Genomic DNA, 18,146 nt, shown 5'->3' with positions numbered 1-18,146 from the left:
TCCAATAAATAAAGAAAATTTTAAAAATTAAATAAATAAAGCAGATATGTTTCATCAAAGCAAAAGATTCTAGCAAAGGTAGGGGAGGGAGGAGTGGAAGAAAACTTGGGTGCCCTGGCACATAATGAAACTGCACCCGTGTGTCAATGAAACACTGTAAAATAAAATAAAATTGAAATGCAGAATCAAATTAAGTGCTTATACTAGGGAATTTGAAAAGTATCTAATTTATGTTGAAAAATAGATTAAACCCAAAAAGAAAAAATCTTTAGATGGATGTAGAAATTAATAAAATAGGATAAATGCTGCAAAGAGACTTATCAAAGCCAAAAGCTATACCATACCTTTCTTCACAACCAAGTTTCTTCAGGGGTGATTATGTGCATGTTCACCACTCTCTCAATTCTTCAACTACTCTGATATACTTTTGTACTAGCATGTTGCTAAAATAGTAGTTGCCTAAGGCTTACAGCAACTGTCATGAAATACAACTTCACTGGACAATTTTTTGTTAATTTGAATTTATTTTATTTCTGCTAAGCAAATACAGACTTAATATATAACAGTTCAGTAAGGGAACATTGCATGCTTGAGATAAATAAAGTGCTCCTGATCCATTACAATGTCTATGAAAGTGATTTTTCCTGATCTGAATTTCTCAAGGGAAGACAGTACACAAAGCAGATCATTTGGTGATTTTTGCAGTGTAGGCACACATGGAAGATGCCTAAGTCTTATTTCTGAGTAAGACTTGCTAAGACCTCCACTCTTGCTGAGAGCTATCTGATCGTCAACCCCAGAATCTAGTGAGAAAAGTAATCATACTGCATATGTTCAATTAATATGTATTATTGAACATAAGATGGATTAGGAATTTAGGTTTCTCTGATACTATAAAATTTCTGTTATAAAATTTAAAAAAGGAAAGAGGTGTTGAGGAGGTGGATTGATAGAAAAGCATCAGCTTTGATTCTACAAGGCCATCAGTTCAAGCCCCAATACTACACAAGTGCAGAAAGGAGAACTTATAAATGTTGGAATCCACCTTTGTTCTTTCTTCCTCTCTTAAAAAATCAGAAAAAATTGTTGGTCCTAGGAAGCAGGTCAGCAGTAATGCACATGTATTAGACCCTTGTTTTGATCTCTAGCATCACATACAAATAAGGAAATAACTTAGAATGAAAGAAATGCTCACCAAGGCTTTTTGGTGATACCTTGAATAGGAGTTGACTTGAGATCTTTTTTGCCCCCATTTAATAACCTGGGCACCTTTGTCAAAGATTAGATGTTCATAGGTGTGGGGGCTTACTTCTGAGCTCCCAGTTCTATTCCACTGGTCAGTGTGTCTATTCATGTTCCAGTACCAAACAGTTTTGATGACAGTGGCCCTATAATACAGTTTGAGATCTGGGAGTGTGATGTCTCTGGTTCTGTTCTTTCTTCTCAGGATTGTTTTGGCAATTCTAGGTCTTTTCTGGTTCCAGGTAAACATTTGTAGCATTTGTTCTATCCTCCAAAAATGTGGTTGGGATCTTGATGGGGATAACATTAAATTTGTAGATGGCTCTGGGTAGTATATTTATTTTGATGATGTTAATTCTTTCAACCCATGAACATGGAATATCTTTCCACTTCTTTGTGTCTTTTTCAGTTTCCTTGATTAGTGACTCATAATTTTCAGTATACAAGTCTTCCACTTCTTTGGTTAGGTTAGGTTTATTCCTTGATATTTTATTGTTTTTCTTGCTATAGTAAAAGGAATTGATTTCTGGGTTTCATCTTCTTCTAACTTAGTGTTTGCATAGAGGAATGTCACTGACTTTTGTATATTAATTTTGTAGCCTGACACCTTACTGAATTGCCTGATGATTTCCAAAAGCTTCTTGCTAGATTCTTTAGGTTTTTCTATGTATACTATCATGTCATCTTCAGATTAGGAAAGTTTGACTTCTTCTCTTCCAATCTATATGCCTTTAATTCCTTGCTCCTGCCTGACTGCTATGGCAAGAACTTCTAACACTATGCTGAATAGTAATGGTGATAGTGGGCAGCCCTATCTAGTACCTGACCTGAGGGGAAATGCTTCTGGTTTTTCACCATTGAGTATGATGTTGGCTGTAGGTTTGCTATAAATAGACTTCACTGTCTTGAGGAATTTTTCCATCTATTCCCATTTTTTATAGCATTGTGATCATAAATGGATGTTGTATTTTGTCAATGGCTTTATCTGCATCTATTGATATGACCATGTGGTTTTTGGTCTTGCTTTTATTGATGTGGTGGATCACATTGATTGATTTAGGTATATTAAACCAACCTTGCATCCCTGGGATAAACCCCACTTGGTCATGATAAACAATCTTTTTAATATAATATAATTAATATAATATATAATAATAATCTTTTTAGTATCCAGTTGGCTAGAATTTCATAATATTTTAGCATCTATGTTCATTAGAGATATTGGTCTGTAGGTTTTTTGTTTTTTTTTTGTGTGTGTGTATCTGCTTTTGGTATCAGAGTGATGTTGGCTTCATAGAATCATAGAAGCTGGAAAGGAGTGTTCCAGTGTCTTAAATCTTCTGGAAGACTTTCAAAAGTAGAGATATTAACTCTTCCTTGAAGGTTTTGTAGAATTCATTTGTAAAACCATCTGGTCCAGGACTTTTATTCTTGGGAAGGTTTTTGATAACTGTTTCAATTTCTTTGGCTATGATAGGTTTGTTCATATTATCTAGTTCCTCTTTATTTAATTTTAGAAGTTCATAGGTACCTAGGAAATCATCCATTTCTTCCAGGTTCTCTAGCTTGGTGGCATATAGTTGTTCATAGAAGCCTTGCATGATATGTTGAATTTCTGCAGTGTCTGTTGTGATATCTCCTCTTTCATTTACAATCTGATTTCTTTGAGTCTTCTCTCTTTTTTGTTTTGTGAGTCTGGCTAAAGGTTTGTCAATTTTGTTCACTCATTCGAAGAACCAACATTTACTTTCATTGATCTTTTGTTTGGTTTTCTTACTTTCAATGTTATTGATTTCTGCCCTAGCTTTAGTGATTTCTGTCCTGGTTGCTTTAGGGTTCCTTTGTTCTTCTTCTTCTTCTAGGTCTTTAAGATGTGCAATCAGGCTGTTTATTTGTGCTTTTTCTTGTTTCCTAATGTGTGCTTGTATAGCTATGAACATCCCTCTCAGCACTGCCTTAGCTGTGTCCCAAATAATTTGATAGCTTGTGTCTTCATTTTCATAGAATTCTCAAAACATTTTGATTTCTTCCTTTATTTCCTCTTTGACCCAGTAGTTATTAAGTAGTGTACTGTTGAGCTTCCACATTTTGGGACTGTTAATAATCTTTTGTTGATTGTAAGTGTTAGTTTAATTCCATTATGGTCTGAGAAGATGCTTTGGATGATTTCAGTGCTCTTGAATTTGCTGATGCTGTGTTTGTGGCCTAAGATATGGTCTCTCCTTGAGAATGACCCATGTGGACTTGAGTAGAATGTGTATTCCAGTTTCTTGGGGTGAATGATTCTGAAAATGTCCAATAGTTCATTTATCTATCTCCTCATTTAGCTCCCTCATTTCTTTATTGATTTTCTGCCTGGATGATCTGTCAAGTTGAGAGAGTGGAGTGTTGAAGTCCCCTACTATTACTGTATTGTTAATTTATTGCTGTAGCTCTTTCAGTAGATATTTGATATATTTAAATGGCTTCTCATGGGGCTGGGTGGTGGCGCACCTGGCTGAGCACACATGTTACAGTGCACAATGACCCAGGTTCTAGCCCCCAGTCCCCACCTGTAGGGGGAATGCTTTGCAAGTGGTGAAGCAGTGTTGCAAGTGTTTCTCTGTCTCTCCCTCTTTATCACCCCTTCCCTCTCGATTTCTGGCTGTCTCTATCCAATAAATAAAATAAAGATAATTGAAAAATTTAAATAACTTCTCATTAGGTGCATAATGTTAATAATTGTTAAGTCCTCTTGATTGACTGATCCTCTGAGCATTAAGTAATACCCATCTCTATCTTTTTAATTTTATTTATTTTAAAGTCTATCATGTCAGATATGAGAATAGCTGTTCCTGCTCTTTCTGTAGGCCATTGGTTTATGTGATAGTTTTCCATCGTTTCAGTTTCACAGAGTCTGTGTTTGTCTTGTTGAGTTAGGTGAGTTTCCTGTAGAAAGCATATTGTTGGGTTTTGTTTTCTGATCCATCTTCCTGCTCTGTGCCTTTTAATAGGTGCATTCAGGCCACTGACAATTACTGATATCATAGACTGAATATATTTTAATGCCAGTATTATAGATTTTTATATTGTTTTGATATATGGCCTATTTATGGTGGTCTGACTGTTTATAGGAGACCTTCTTTCAGGGCAGGCTTGGTGATAGTTGATTCCTTCAACTGTTGCTTGTCTGAGAAGGTTTTTATACCTCCATCTAGTCTGAATGACAGTCTAGCAGGATATATTATTCTTGGTTGAAAGCCTTTCTCGTTGAGCACTCGATAGATATCTTGCCAATTTCTTCTGGCCTGTAGTGTTTGTGTGGAGAAGTCTGCTGCTAATCTTATGGGTTTTCCTTTCTAGGTGACTCTTTGTTTTTCTCTTGTAGCATTCAGGATCCTTTCTCTATCCTTATTCCTTTCCATTCTAAATATGATTTATCTTGGTGTCTTTAAGTCTGGGTTAATTCTGTTTGGGACTCTCTGGGCTTCTTGAACCTTTATGTCTTTGATGTTGTCTAGACTAGGGAAGTTCTCAGCTATTATGTCCTAAAAAATGCTTTCTTCCTCTCCCTCTCTTTCTTCCTCTGGTAAGCCAATAATGCATATATTGTTTCTTTTGAAGTCATCCCATAGGTCTCTGTTATTGTTTTCAGTATCTTAGTCTCTTTTTGAGATCTCTTACTTCTTTTTTAATTGTCTCTAATTCGTCCTCGGTCTTGCTAATTTGTCTTCAGCCTCAATTATTCTATTCTCCCTCCTCTGTCCTGTTTTCTGTAGTCCATCTATTTTGTTACCCTGTTATAATACTGTTTTAGCTTGTTCAGCTAGTTCTTAGCTCAGCTATTTTAGCTTTCAGCTCTCTAATAACCTTGAGATAATTAATGTTTTCTTCCAGAGTCTCATTTGTTGTTTCTGCATTTCTGATGACGATTCTTTCGAACTCTTTACTCACTCCTGTGACTATTTCTTTAACAAGCATTTGCATGTTGACCTCATTATTTTGTGCTTCACCCTTTGGGGGGCTTTTAGCTGGACTCTTGTCCTGGTTCATTTCTCCAATATTTCTTCTTGTTGGTTTAACCATTTAATATATTATGTTATGAGTTCCCTCTCTCAGTACTTTTCAAATTACTGATCACTATTGCCTGTATTGACTAAGTGTCTAAGTAAGGTACTTAAAGAATTTACAGTTGTGGAAATTAACAGTTATTTCAAATCTTATTTCAATCCCTGAGTTGGAGCACAGAGGCTGTTAAAAACCTCTTTTATGCTTTTTCTTCCTTGTAGGCTATGGTAGCCTGAAGGCTTTTAAACTATAAATAGTCTTCTTAGCTTAATCTCTCACTCCTAACCAAGAGGTAAAGCAATGTGGGGGAGACATAGCACAGTGGTTATGCAAAGAGACTCTCACACCCCAAGGATCCAAAGTTCTAGGCTTAATTCAGATTCTCTGCTAAGCTGGGCAACACTGCTGAGCCCTGTTAGTTTCTAAACAAGTCCCGTTTATAGTCTGTAGGTTCTGAGGAGAACAATGTGGAAAAGCTCCCAATCTGCAGCTCCACTGCTAGCCACTGAGGTGTAGCTCTTCACTTGAATTTCCTGGTCAGTTCTCTGTTCCCAGATGTCAGCACAAGTTCTCCCCCCTGCTGCTCCAGCCTCTGAGAGCAATAGCAATGGAGACTTACAGTTAGTTGCATTTGGTGAGTCTTAGTGGAGTCCTGTCCTCCCTGCAGCAATCTTTTTGTTGGTAAAAACAACAAAAAGACTGGAGGTGGTGCCTCAACGGGTAAACTGCCAGACTATTACCAGCGCTCAATCTCTCTTTAGGCTCCTCCCTGTCCACATGCGTTTGCACTCACCAGTGGTTTGGTGGGTTCCTGAAGTCGTTCTAGTCCTGCCTTGTTGCAGTCCCAGGTGGTCTCCTTTGGTATTGCTAGTTGACCAGGGAGAGGAAAGAAACACAGCTGCTGCTGCTCCAAGCCCCGCCTCCAGAAGTCCAGTAAGAGTATATATTAACACCATTCCAACCACCAAAGGTCTGTGTCCCTACCCCTAGCCCCCTACAGTGTCCCCCCCCTACTTCTCCCCCAGATCTTTACACTTTGGTGCAATAGTTTAAACTCAAGGGAGTAGGGAGGTAGTGCAGCGGGTTAAGCACATGGTGGCACAAAGCGCAAGGACCTGGCAGAAGGATCCCAGTTCGAGCCCCTGGCTCCCCACCTGCAGGGGAGTCGCTTCACAGGGGGTGAAGCAGGTCTGCAGGTGTCTTTCTCTCCCCTTCTCTGTCTTCCTCTCTTCTCTCCATTTCTCTCTGTCCTATCCAAAAACAACAATAATAATAACTATAACAAGGGCAACAAAAGGGGATAAAAAGAAATAAATAAAAATACTCTAAACTCAGTCAAATTCTTCTTTGTGTTTCCCTTTCCAGTTCTTCTTTCTCAATTTCTATTCATGAGTTGGATCATCCCATATTCATCTTTCTCTTTCTAGATTATCTAACTCAACATAATTCCTTCTAGCTCCATCAAAGATGGGTCAAAGAAGGTGGATTCATTATTCTTAATGGCTGAGTAGTATTCCATTATGGATATATACCACAGCTTTCTCAGCCACTCATCTGTTGTTGGGCACCTGAGTTGTTTTCAGGTTTTGGCTATTATGAATTATACTGCTATGAATGTTGGTGTACATATATCTTCTAGGATGGGTATATCTTTAATATATGTTCAATAAATGTTTAAATTAGATTGTACCCAAAACTTAAGATAGAAACTTAAGACTATGAAAGAAATTTTTTAATTTAAACCTTTTTAATATAAACCTGTTTTGCTTCATGCTAGTTAACTGTTAACATTTTAACTTTTCTTGCTGTTTATTGTTGATATTTGTATTGAAGTACAAAGTCAAAATTAATTTAAGAATATAACACATTTTCAAAAGTGTCTTTTTATCCTCTCTTTATAGGTTATATGTAAAGTCAGATGTGCCACTGAACTTGACAAACACAAGTAAGTTTCATGACTAGCAAAATCTAATTTTTTTTTCCCTCATCAGACTTGTCAAGGTAGGAGGGTATGGTAGTAGAGACTACATTAGCAATTTCATAGAAAATAAAGAATTTATATTAGTTCTAAAATATGTAAATCACCCACAGGTGTCTCCTGGTAGCTGTATTGCTGGCTAATACCTTTTATTTACTGTCCTGCCACTGCCCAATTTTACATGTCAGTAGTAGTTAAAGAGCCCAATAATACTAATGGTAATACTAATGGTAGGCTGTTCTCTTTGGAAGAAAAGGAGAGGTTATACTATAGTTTCATGAAATAAGCGTTGTTTCAGTGCTGAATGTCCTCAAAATAAAAACACTGAAATGAAGAGCCAGAAGATTGGGTATTAGATTAGTTCTCACACTAACTTGCCAACACTCATTAAAGTTTTCTGTTGTCTATTACATAAGCTAATAAGGTAACTTATACCTACTTCACTAGGTATGTGAATTAGTTCAAGATCCACTTGTGGTTTTTTAATATGTGGTTGTTTTTATTACTTATTCTGAGAAATATTAAGATACAGCTTTTCAAACTAAAATCTTTATATTTCGCATACTCATTTAACATAGTTTGATTGTAACTGATTTCTTTACACATTACCTTCAGTTTACCTCTTTTAAATTACTTCCAAAGGCAAATATCTTGTGGTTCCCATCAATGAAAGTGGCCAAGATAGAAGATATTAGGATGCAAAATAGATGTCTGGATTCTATTAATTTGGAGTATAAATATATTTTGCTTTCATATAGATAAGTGTTACAGCTACTTGATATTGATAATCACACCCTACTAAAAGTTTTTATGAAAAAAAAAGTTTTTATGATAAGGTGATACATATTTTATAAGGAGGAAGTAGTTAAATATTACATATTCAAGGTTGCTCTGTAAGTACAGTAATATGCAACCTTATTTTTTTAAGACTTAATTTATTTTGTAATGAGAAAGATAGGAAAAGAAACAGAAAGAACCAAACATCACTCTGGTGCATGTGCTGCTGGGGATTGAAGATCATACTTGAGAGTATAGTGCTTTATCTACTGTGCCACCTCCTAGAACACTAAAACTAAACTTTTTTTTCCCCCAGAGAACTGGGACTTTGGAGCCTCTTTGAAAGTCTCTTTGCATAACCCTTAGGTTTTCTCCCCCAATATGCAACCTTATTATGAGTTACTGAAGAGTGTTTGGAGCTATATATATACTGTCCCTATGTTCTTATGTAATTTTATCTGAAAGCAATGTTTGGAGCTATCAAGAATCAGTTCATAAAACTGAACATAATTGAAATATAATTAGTCTCTAAACTAAATTAATATTAGCCATAAACAAATTTAGACATAGAATATTAATTTTCCTGGAAAATTATAAAACCTATAATTGTTGGAATAGGAAAGTCAATTAGGAGGGCTGAGCCGTCGCACAACTAGTTTAAGTGCACATAGTACGAAGAGCAAGGACCTCTGCAAGGATCCTGGTTCAAGCCCCTGGCTCCCCACCTGCAGGGGGCTCGCTTCACAAATGGTGATGCAGGCCTGTAGGTGTCTTTCTCCCCCTCACTGTCTTTCACTCCCCTATCAATTTCTCTCTGCCCTATTCAATAAAAAATGTAAAAAATGGCCACCAGGAGCAATGGATTTGTAGTGCTGGCACAAAGCCCCAGTGGTAACCCCAGAGTCAAAAAGAGGAGGGAGAAAAAGGTCAAATAAAGTAATGGTCAGTAGCAATAAAAATGAAAATTTTAGGATTATATAAAATAATGTCAAAATATTCGGCTGTCAGAAAAGTCATGACATTTTTCTGTATGAAAATGTGTCATCTTTTCCCAAAACCCAGTAGTACAGGTCCTCATGAGATTATTTTTGAAACTAGTAGCTTAAAACCTAATGTCATTTCAATATAGTATAGATAATAATTTCATAAGAGCAAAAATATCCCAAGTAGTATTGATTGTTAAATTTGTATTTAATGAATTTCAAAACATTTAAGAGGAATTATTGGATCTAAAATTGTACAAACAACACACTAATTCAGAATTAAATTTAGTATCTCATTAGTCTTATAGACAACTTATTTTTGTTTTTTGTTTTTCTTTCAGAGTTCTACTGCATTTGGGCTTTTTATTGGCAAGCCTCCTATTTTTAGTGGTGAACTTGACATGTGCACTATTAGTCCATGGAGATGTTGCAGAAAATCAGTTGAAATGGACTGTGTTTGTTCGTGCATTAATCAGTGATAGCCTATTTATTCTTTGTGCCATCTCTTTAGTTAGTTACATATGCAAAATGGCAAAAATGTCATCAGCAAATGTCTACCTCGAATCAAAGGTAAGTATATTTGTTAACTATATGCTTGAAAATCTAGCTTCAGATCTTATTCTATGAACTATATTTTCATGACAATTTTATAGTTTTTTTAATGTATCTAGAGTGTCAGGTACATTTTTTAATATGAAAGAATGGTCACTAAAAATTAAAAAGTGGGAGTTGGGCGGTGGCGCAAAGCACAAGGACCGACATAAGGATCCCAGTTTGAGCCCCTGGCTCCCCACCTGCAGGGGAGTCGCTTCACAGGCATTGAAGCAGGTCTGCAGGTGTCTTTCTTTCTCTCCCCCTCTCTGTCTTCCCCTCCTCTCTCCATTTCTTTCTGTCCTATCCAACAATGACGATATCAGTAACAACAGCAATAAGAACTACAATTAAAAAAAAATTAAAAACCTGACCCATACTAAAAACATGATTTTAGAATGGACTTATACAGAAACTACTATGTTTTCTATAACTTATTTCCTTCTCAGAGGATAGTTAAACATATATTTATGAATGTATCAAAAATAGTCTAATATATAAGGCACACTAAGAATTTACTCATCCAGTAAGCGTTCCAATACTGTCATTGTACCAAATTATATCTATGTACATTTGGGTTGGTAGTGTTAAGATCTAATACTGCTAAAGCTGCATTAATTTGTCTCAAAGCTTAGAAAATGTATGACTTCACACCACACTATGAAGTACCTATGAAATTGGAAGCAGTCCTATATCTAAATTTATAAATCCCTTTCTTTTCCCTAACTTTTCCCAGACGTTTTCCCTAACATCCATCTGCAAATAGATGCTAACCCATTAACACAAACCATAGAAGTTTCTACTGTTGTTGACAGTGTACTTGAGCAGTGACTGGTTCATCACAGTGTATGTGTGGCATTGGGTGTAAGGGTATAGGTGTGTGGGTATTGGGGTGTGAATTTATACAACATATAAATTTGCTCTAAGTTGGCATCATTGCCTACTTACTAAAGATAATATCTAAAGCGTAACAATTATCTGAATATTTTTATTTTAAAGGAAAAAATCTAGTGAAAATAACCATCAATATCTATTAATATGTTGCATCAGGCACTGTCTAGTTGCCCCAATAATATTATCTCACAGTTCTATCTAGTGATCTTTTTTTAAGGTCTAGGCAAAGAGGCAGAAAGAAAAGCCACAGCACGAAAACTCCCTTTAGTGCAATGGGGGCTAGACTCTAACCTTGGCTGCACACATAACAAAGCAAGCTATTTTGTTGACTGAGCGGATATGTAGTCTTATAACTATTTTGAGACAAAAAGAGAAAAAAAGGGGAGCAGAGTAGGAAGGAAACTAGGAAGTAGAAGAGATATGGCTAATAAGGATTTAAGTGATATGACCAGGTTTTCTGACTTCTCTTTCCTTTTGCTTTCCTCTTTTCTTCTCCCCCCCCTCACTTTTCATTTTTTGTTAATTTTTTATTTTCTTTATTGGGTTGGATTAAGGGTTCACAGGCAACAGTAAAATACAGTAGTTTGTACATGCATAACATTTCTCAGTTTTCCACATAAGTTTAACCCCCTCTTGGTCCTATTCCACCATCATGTTCCAGAACCTGAGCCCACCCCTCCTGAATCTTACTTTGGTGCAATACACCAACTCCAGTCCAAGTTCTGCTTTGTATTTTACTTCAGTTCTTACTTTTTTTTTTTTTGGCCTTCTGGGTAATTGCTGGGACTCAGTGCTAGCACTACAAATCCAGTGCTTCTGGAGGCCATTTTTTGTTCAATTTTATTGGATAGAACAGAGAACAATTGGGAGGGGGGAGGAGGTAGAGAGGAAGAGAGAAAGACACCTGCTTCACCACTTATGAAGTGACCACTCCCACCCCCAGATAGGGAAGCAGGAGCTCAAGCCTGGATGCTTGTGCCAGTCCTTGCGCTTTGTACTATGTGTGCTTAACCCTGTGCACCACTGCCAGGCCTCCTGTTCTTATTTTTCAACTTCTGTGTATGAATGGGATCATTCCATATTCATCATTTTCTTTTTGACTTATCTCACTTAACATGATTCCTTCAAACTCCAACTTCCCTCTTTTCTATTCCAGCCACATCGGCCTTTTCCCTTTAGGTTCCTCACCACAAACCATGTGCTAAGTTCATCCCATCCACATGAGTTACATATATATTTATTGTTCTTTCTGTCTAAATTGCGTTTTCTATATATATGATTTATTTGCATTGAAGCTTCAGTTCAGATGTCACTTTTTCACAGCTGCCTTTCCTAACCACCTAAATAAGGCTACCTGCCGATTCTGATTACTGTACATCACATTCCATTGTTATCTTCATGGCACTTAAGAATAGCCAAAATTATTTGTACATATGCTTGCTTGCTTATTTTAGGTTTCCTTTTTTATTTTCTGTAGAGTGTAAGCTCTGAAAGTAGTTCCCTTGTTTTATACATTTCTTATTTGTACATTTCTTATTTCCTTTTTGTCTAAAATAATGCCTGAAAGATTGAAACTTTGGTGGTGGGTGTGGCATAGCAGTATTACAATTGGAAGAGAGGCAAAATAGTTCACCTAAAACTTACAGTCTTAGAGACTAGTATTTCCTCAATAGAAAAGTAAACTTTAAAATGAAATAAAATGGGGAGTCTGGCGGTAGCACAACGGGTTAAGCGCACGTGGCACAAAGTGCAAGGACCAGAGTAAGGATCCCGGTTGGAGGCCCTGGCTCCCCGCCTGCAGGGAAGTCACTTCACAGGCCGTGAAACAGGTCTGCAGGTGTCTGTCTCTCCCCCTTCTCTCTCCATTTCTCTCTGCCCTATCCAACAACAAAGACATCAGTAACAATAGGAACAATAAAAACAACAAGGGCAACAAAAGGGAAAATAAATAATATAATAAAATTAAAAAGTTAAAAAAATCTTTTTAAAAAATGAAATAAAATTATGTCTGGCATACAGAAGGCATTCAGTAAGTATTAGTTGAATTATGTTCTCACATATAGTCTTTTCCAGAGCAGCTTTAGTTTAGTAACCAAACAAACTTTCACAACTAAGCTTTGTCAATAGCATATTTAACCAGTGACAATGTTTATAGACACATAATTAAATTAGGATTCAAGTTTAGATATAACTTGAGGTCTACTAGTAACTAGCATTGTTTATCACCACCCACTGACTCCTGTTGCACTGCTCTGTTTTTCCTTAGAATCTTTTAGGTATGCATTTTAATAGTTGTATTTTTAATATGTTTGCTTGTGTAATATTAATGACATTATTACACATATTACATATAATGACATACTACACATATATTACCCTTAAGTTTGTCACATTATTCTCCACTTTATGCTCTCATCATATAAATTTACCTCATTTCTCTGCTCTATCAGAATTTGAGTTCAAATTTATTTTCATTGGTATGTCTTAAAATTTAATTTAGTTTTAATGTAAATTATTTAATTGATATATATTTACTATGCATGTTCCTGTTTATATAAACTTTTTCAGTAATTTATGGAGCAGAATCTGGGTAGTTATTTACACATGACACTTGTTTATGTTAAAATGTGTTACTTTTGTGAAGAATAACCTTCATAAGTTTTATATACAGTTAATAGTAAATGTTTAATATTAATAAATACTTTTCAGAAACTGTTCATATTACTATAGTTTGTTTTTCTGTCTTTTCTACACTGCAGTAAATTATAATGGCTTAATTCCAGTCAAAATGATACCATTTGTTTGAAGCCACATTCAATATTCTTATGATAATATTTTCAAAAAGTAAAGATCTTTGTTAGCAGTTCTTTTTGTATATGCCTTAGGGAAAAAAGAAATTACAGTAAGAAAATAATTTATGTATCTGTGTTATCAGAAGGAATATATCAAGATTCATCCCAGATTAACATTTTTCATATATTCAGATTATTGCTAATGTTAAGAGGGCCCAGGAAGAAGATCAATGAGCTAGAGCCACAGTATTAGTGTATCTGAGGCACCCAGGTCATAGTTCAACACCTGGTACCAGCATTAAGTCAAAGCTCAGCCATACTCTGGTCTTTCTTACTTACTCCTAAAAATCTTAATAGGTTTAAGAAACAAATCTTGATTTGTCTTGTTTTGTTTTGTTTTTAGTGCCACCAGGGTGATAGCTGGGGCTCAGTGCTGTCACTATGAATCCACTGCTCCTTATTATGTTTTCCTTGTTATTTTTTTTTCTCTCTCTTTCTTTCACTCTTTCTTTGTCTTTCTTTCTTATTAGACAGGATAGATAGAAAGTGAGAGGGATAGAAAAAAGAGACTAAGGTAGACCCCTGCAAACTGGTTTTCTTGCTCGTGAGGCTTCCCCCTTTCACGTGGGGAGCTGGGGCTTGAATCTGGGTCCTTGCACATCATAATGTGTGTGCTTAACTGGGTATGCCAATTTTAAAATTTTAAGAGCAACTATTTTATTTTCTCTGATGAATTATTTGTGTGTTTAAATTTTTGTTAGAACTAATCTTAAAGTAAAAAAATAATTAAGGTTTTGGTAGCATCAAATTTTATTTATTTATTTTTAAATATTTATTTATTCCCTTTTGTTGCCCTTGTTTTATTGTTGTTGTTATTGATGTCATTGTTGGATAGGATGGAGGGAAGTGGAGAGAAAGATAAGACACCTGCAGACCTGTTTCACCTCTTGTGATGCGACTCCCCTGAAGGTGGGGAGCCGGGATCTCAAACCGGGCTCCTCATGCCAATCCTTGCGCTTTGCACCACCTGCGCTTAACCCATTGTGCTACTGCCCAACTCCCAGCATCAAATTTTAAAATATATTTATTTCATTCACTGAAATAGCTGAAACTTACTATGTTACCCAGATTAACAGCAACTCAACTTCTATAGTCATATTTGCTATGTTTAAATCAGTACTCTGCCATATTTAACTCTATGAGTTTAACCTCTCCATTTTCAAGTGTAAAATAGTACATATGTACAACTGTTGTTTTCTCATCATATTTTGACATAGTATGTATAATAGACTTGCTCTTAGAAAATCTGAACAAATTCTACTATCCATTTGACAGGAAGTTTCTCTTTAGCAATTTTTCTGGGTCTTGCATTTTTCTCCCTCTTTGTCTACTGGTTTTATTTCTATCAGAATTGCTGTACAATAAGTGTAAGCAGTAAACCATATTAGTTTTACTATAAATTTTAATGCCAAAACTTGGAAATATAAAATTTTTAACAAATTTTTATTTAATTTTTAAATTAGTTAAATTTTTAACTAATTTAAAACAAAAAAATTAATGTCAGCACTGACAACTAAATATATTTAGAACTCAGTGTAAATGTAAATGTTTTCCCCTTATTCTAGTACACATGTTCATGCTATTAAAAATTATTTTAAAGCTGGAAAATGTTTCATCATTTACAAATATTAACTGTTGATGTACTAATAGACACTTAAATAGTTTTTTAAAAGACTGTCAAACTCCATATTGTTAGTTTTTCACAATCATTTTTATTTCACTTTTTTAAAAAATAAGAGTAAGTTAGTAGTTTCAGTAGTTATATCAAAAACAGTCTGGCCCCATAGCAGTTTACATTTAATTATCTTTTCATGTTATCTTTTTCATTCTAGTTTACATTTGCTGTTTGAGCAACAAAAACAGTACTATAATTTTGTTTTTAGATATAACCCTTATTTTACAAATATTAACTGGAAAGTTGAGTAATCTCTATCCTTATTTTTTTCATTTTGTTTGTTACATATTTAAGGTTACTTTGTTCCATATATATTTTTACATATGCTTGATTTATTATTTTTTTTTAAGTAATAAACGTATTTAGAGCAAGATATTTTCTCAAGTACTGCTTTGGAAGCTTTCCATAATCTTGTTATAACAGTATCTTCATTTAACAAAAGCAAAAAAAGATGCTTTCAGATTTTAGCCCTATCTCACACATTCCTTATTCCGCATCAATGTGGATTAAACACTATCTACGTAGGTCTTCCTTCCGCTTACTTTGGAGGAAAATGTGAAAGTCAGACATCTGTCCTGTTCAGATCCCCTAATTTTCATAAGAAGTATCAATTTTACCCTCTGCTTGATTCACCATACATAAGATGGCCTACTAAACAACAAACTATCTGTGATCTGTGGGTTCTTGTCTGAGGAAAATACCTCGACTGTTAAATTCAAAAACTTATTAAGAGGGAGTGTGCAGTCGCATACTTATTAGAGTGCACATTACAATGTGCAAGGGCCTGAGTTTAAGCTCCTAGTCCCTACCTGCAGGGTGAGAAGCCTCACAAGAAATAAAGCAGTGCTGCTGGTGTCTCTCACTCCTCTCCGTCACCCCCCCATTCTCTCACAATTACTCTGTCTCTATCCTAAAATAAAATGATTTTTAAAAGACTTATTAAGTACGAAGGATGAAATATAGAACATGATGAATATGGTGAAGACTAATGTATGATTATAGAAAAGGTATAGGAGTAAATTCTAAGAGTCCTTATCAGAAAGACTTTTTCTTTTTTTTCCTACAGGGTTATTGCTGAGCTTGGTGCCTGCACCATGAATCCACCGCTCCTGGAGGCCATTTCCCCCCCTTTTGTTGCCCTTGTTGTTGTAGCCTCATTGTGGTGGTTATTATTGCCATTGTTGATGTTGTTCGTTGTTGGATAGGACAGAGAGAAATGGAGAGAGGAGGGGAAGACAGAGAGGGAGAGAGAAAGATAGACACCTGCAGACCTGCTTCCCCGCCTGTGAAGCGACTCCCCTGCAGTTGGGAAGCCAGGGCTCGAAATGGTATCCTTACACGGGTCCTTGTGCTTTGCGCCACGTGCGCTTAATCCACTGCACCACCGCCCGACCCCCAGAAAGACTTTTTCTTTCCTTTTGTCTCTTATTATTTAATTATTTATTATTCCTTTTGTATCTTATTATTTAATAAAACTGGAATAAATAAAAAACTTAATTGCCAGAATGATTACCTGAAGAATGCTAGTCTGTTTCCTCATCTGTTCAACATTTTATTTTTAGAATAATCCAGATTATTGGAGAGTCTTACACCACACTGCACTATGTAACTGTATGGAATTGTCTTTTGCAACCTATATATACTTTGACATGCTGATTTGACCTACATCAAGAAACTTGTGGGGGCTGGGTGTTAGTGCAGCAGGGTAAGCACACATGGCATGAAACACAAGGACAGGCTCAAGAATCCTGGTTCGAGCCACCAGCTTCCCACCTGCGGGGGGGGGGGGGGGGGTCACTTCACAAGCGTTGAAAGAGTTCTGCAGGTGTCTTCCCCTCCCTTTTCTTCCCCTTTCTCTCTGTCCTACCCAACAACAACAGCAGCAACAACAATAATAATAACAATAGGGGGAAAAGGATGGCCTCCAAGAGCAGTAGATTCATAGTGCAGGCACCGTGCCCCAGCAATAACCCTGGAGGCAAGAAGGAAAGAGAAGAGAGTGAGAAAGAGAGAAATTTGTAATAAATTTCTTTTAAGTAATGTTTATCTTAAAGTCATGATCATATACTTTTAAGATTATTATTATACAAAATTCCTTAGAAAAGAATTTTTCTCCAATTTACTACAAGGTAAAACAGTATTAAGTCCTTTTGTTGTTTTTTTCTGGCTATTTTGTTGTTCAGAGACAAGTATATGGCTTTATATCTATCATATATGACCTATGATACCCAGTTTTTGAAACTTTGATTTTCATTTCACTCTCACACTCACAGAAGTTCATTCAAATTCACTTGTATGATGAGGCTGATAAAAATTAAGCATGGAATTTGGTTTTATTTTCAATTTTAATTTGGAAAGATCTTAGTGAGTGACTGTGCATCATAGTGAATGAAAGCTGGAAACCAAGGACTAGAGATAAAGATAAATCTCCTGCTTTTTGAGTTGTATAACTTGGGTAAGCAGCAGAATACATAAGCCTCACTCTCCTGATCTGTAAAATGGAAATAATGAGTAGATTCATGTAAGACTAAGATTAATACCTATTATATTTTTTAAGATTATTATAAGGATTAAATGAAATCCATGTAAAATGCTTATTAGTATAATATTCGTATTCTTTCTTTTAAGATTATAACCACCTTTGCTTTTTTTTTTAATTTATTCCCTTTTGTTGCCCTTGTTGTTTATTGTTGTAGTCGTTGTTGGATAGGACAGAGAGAAATGGAGAGAGGAGGGGAAGACAGAGAAGGGGAAAGAAAGATAGACACCTGCAGACCTGCTTCACCACCTGTGAAGTGAGACTCCCCTGCAGGTGGGGAGCCAGGGGCTGAACCGGGAACCTTACACCAGTCCTTGCGCTTTGCGCCACATGCGCTTAACCCACTGCACTACTGCCCAACTCCCAATAGTCATAATCTTGTAGTAGGGGTGCAGCATAAGTCCAGAGAATTATTGAATACTGAAATTTTGGTAAAATTTATCCAGAGATGGGTAGGAGCACTGAAGAACAGGATTTCTTTTAAATATTTTGATTTTGTCTGCCTCTTCCTTACTTGTCTACCATCCCACCCATATTTTGATGAAATCTGAAGTCTCTGATAGACTAA

At 35.9% G+C, this 18,146-nt stretch overlaps 1 protein-coding gene across 1 annotated transcript in view; it reads left to right on the top strand.

Moving 5' to 3' along the window:
• Positions 1–18,146, top strand: part of GPR137C (G protein-coupled receptor 137C) — a 65,664-nt gene that overhangs the window by 8,600 nt on the left and 38,918 nt on the right. The window contains exons 2-3 of the mRNA XM_007535522.3: positions 7,191–7,234; positions 9,369–9,597. Coding sequence (XP_007535584.1) covers positions 7,191–7,234; positions 9,369–9,597 — 273 coding nt within the window. The remainder of the gene's footprint in view (positions 1–7,190; positions 7,235–9,368; positions 9,598–18,146) is intronic.

This window comes from Erinaceus europaeus, chromosome 16 (genome assembly GCF_950295315.1).
Source record: "Erinaceus europaeus chromosome 16, mEriEur2.1, whole genome shotgun sequence".
Lineage (NCBI taxonomy): Eukaryota > Metazoa > Chordata > Mammalia > Eulipotyphla > Erinaceidae > Erinaceus > Erinaceus europaeus.
The sequence above is the reverse complement of the archived record's forward strand: the minus strand, read 5'-3'. Positions and strand labels throughout refer to the sequence as shown.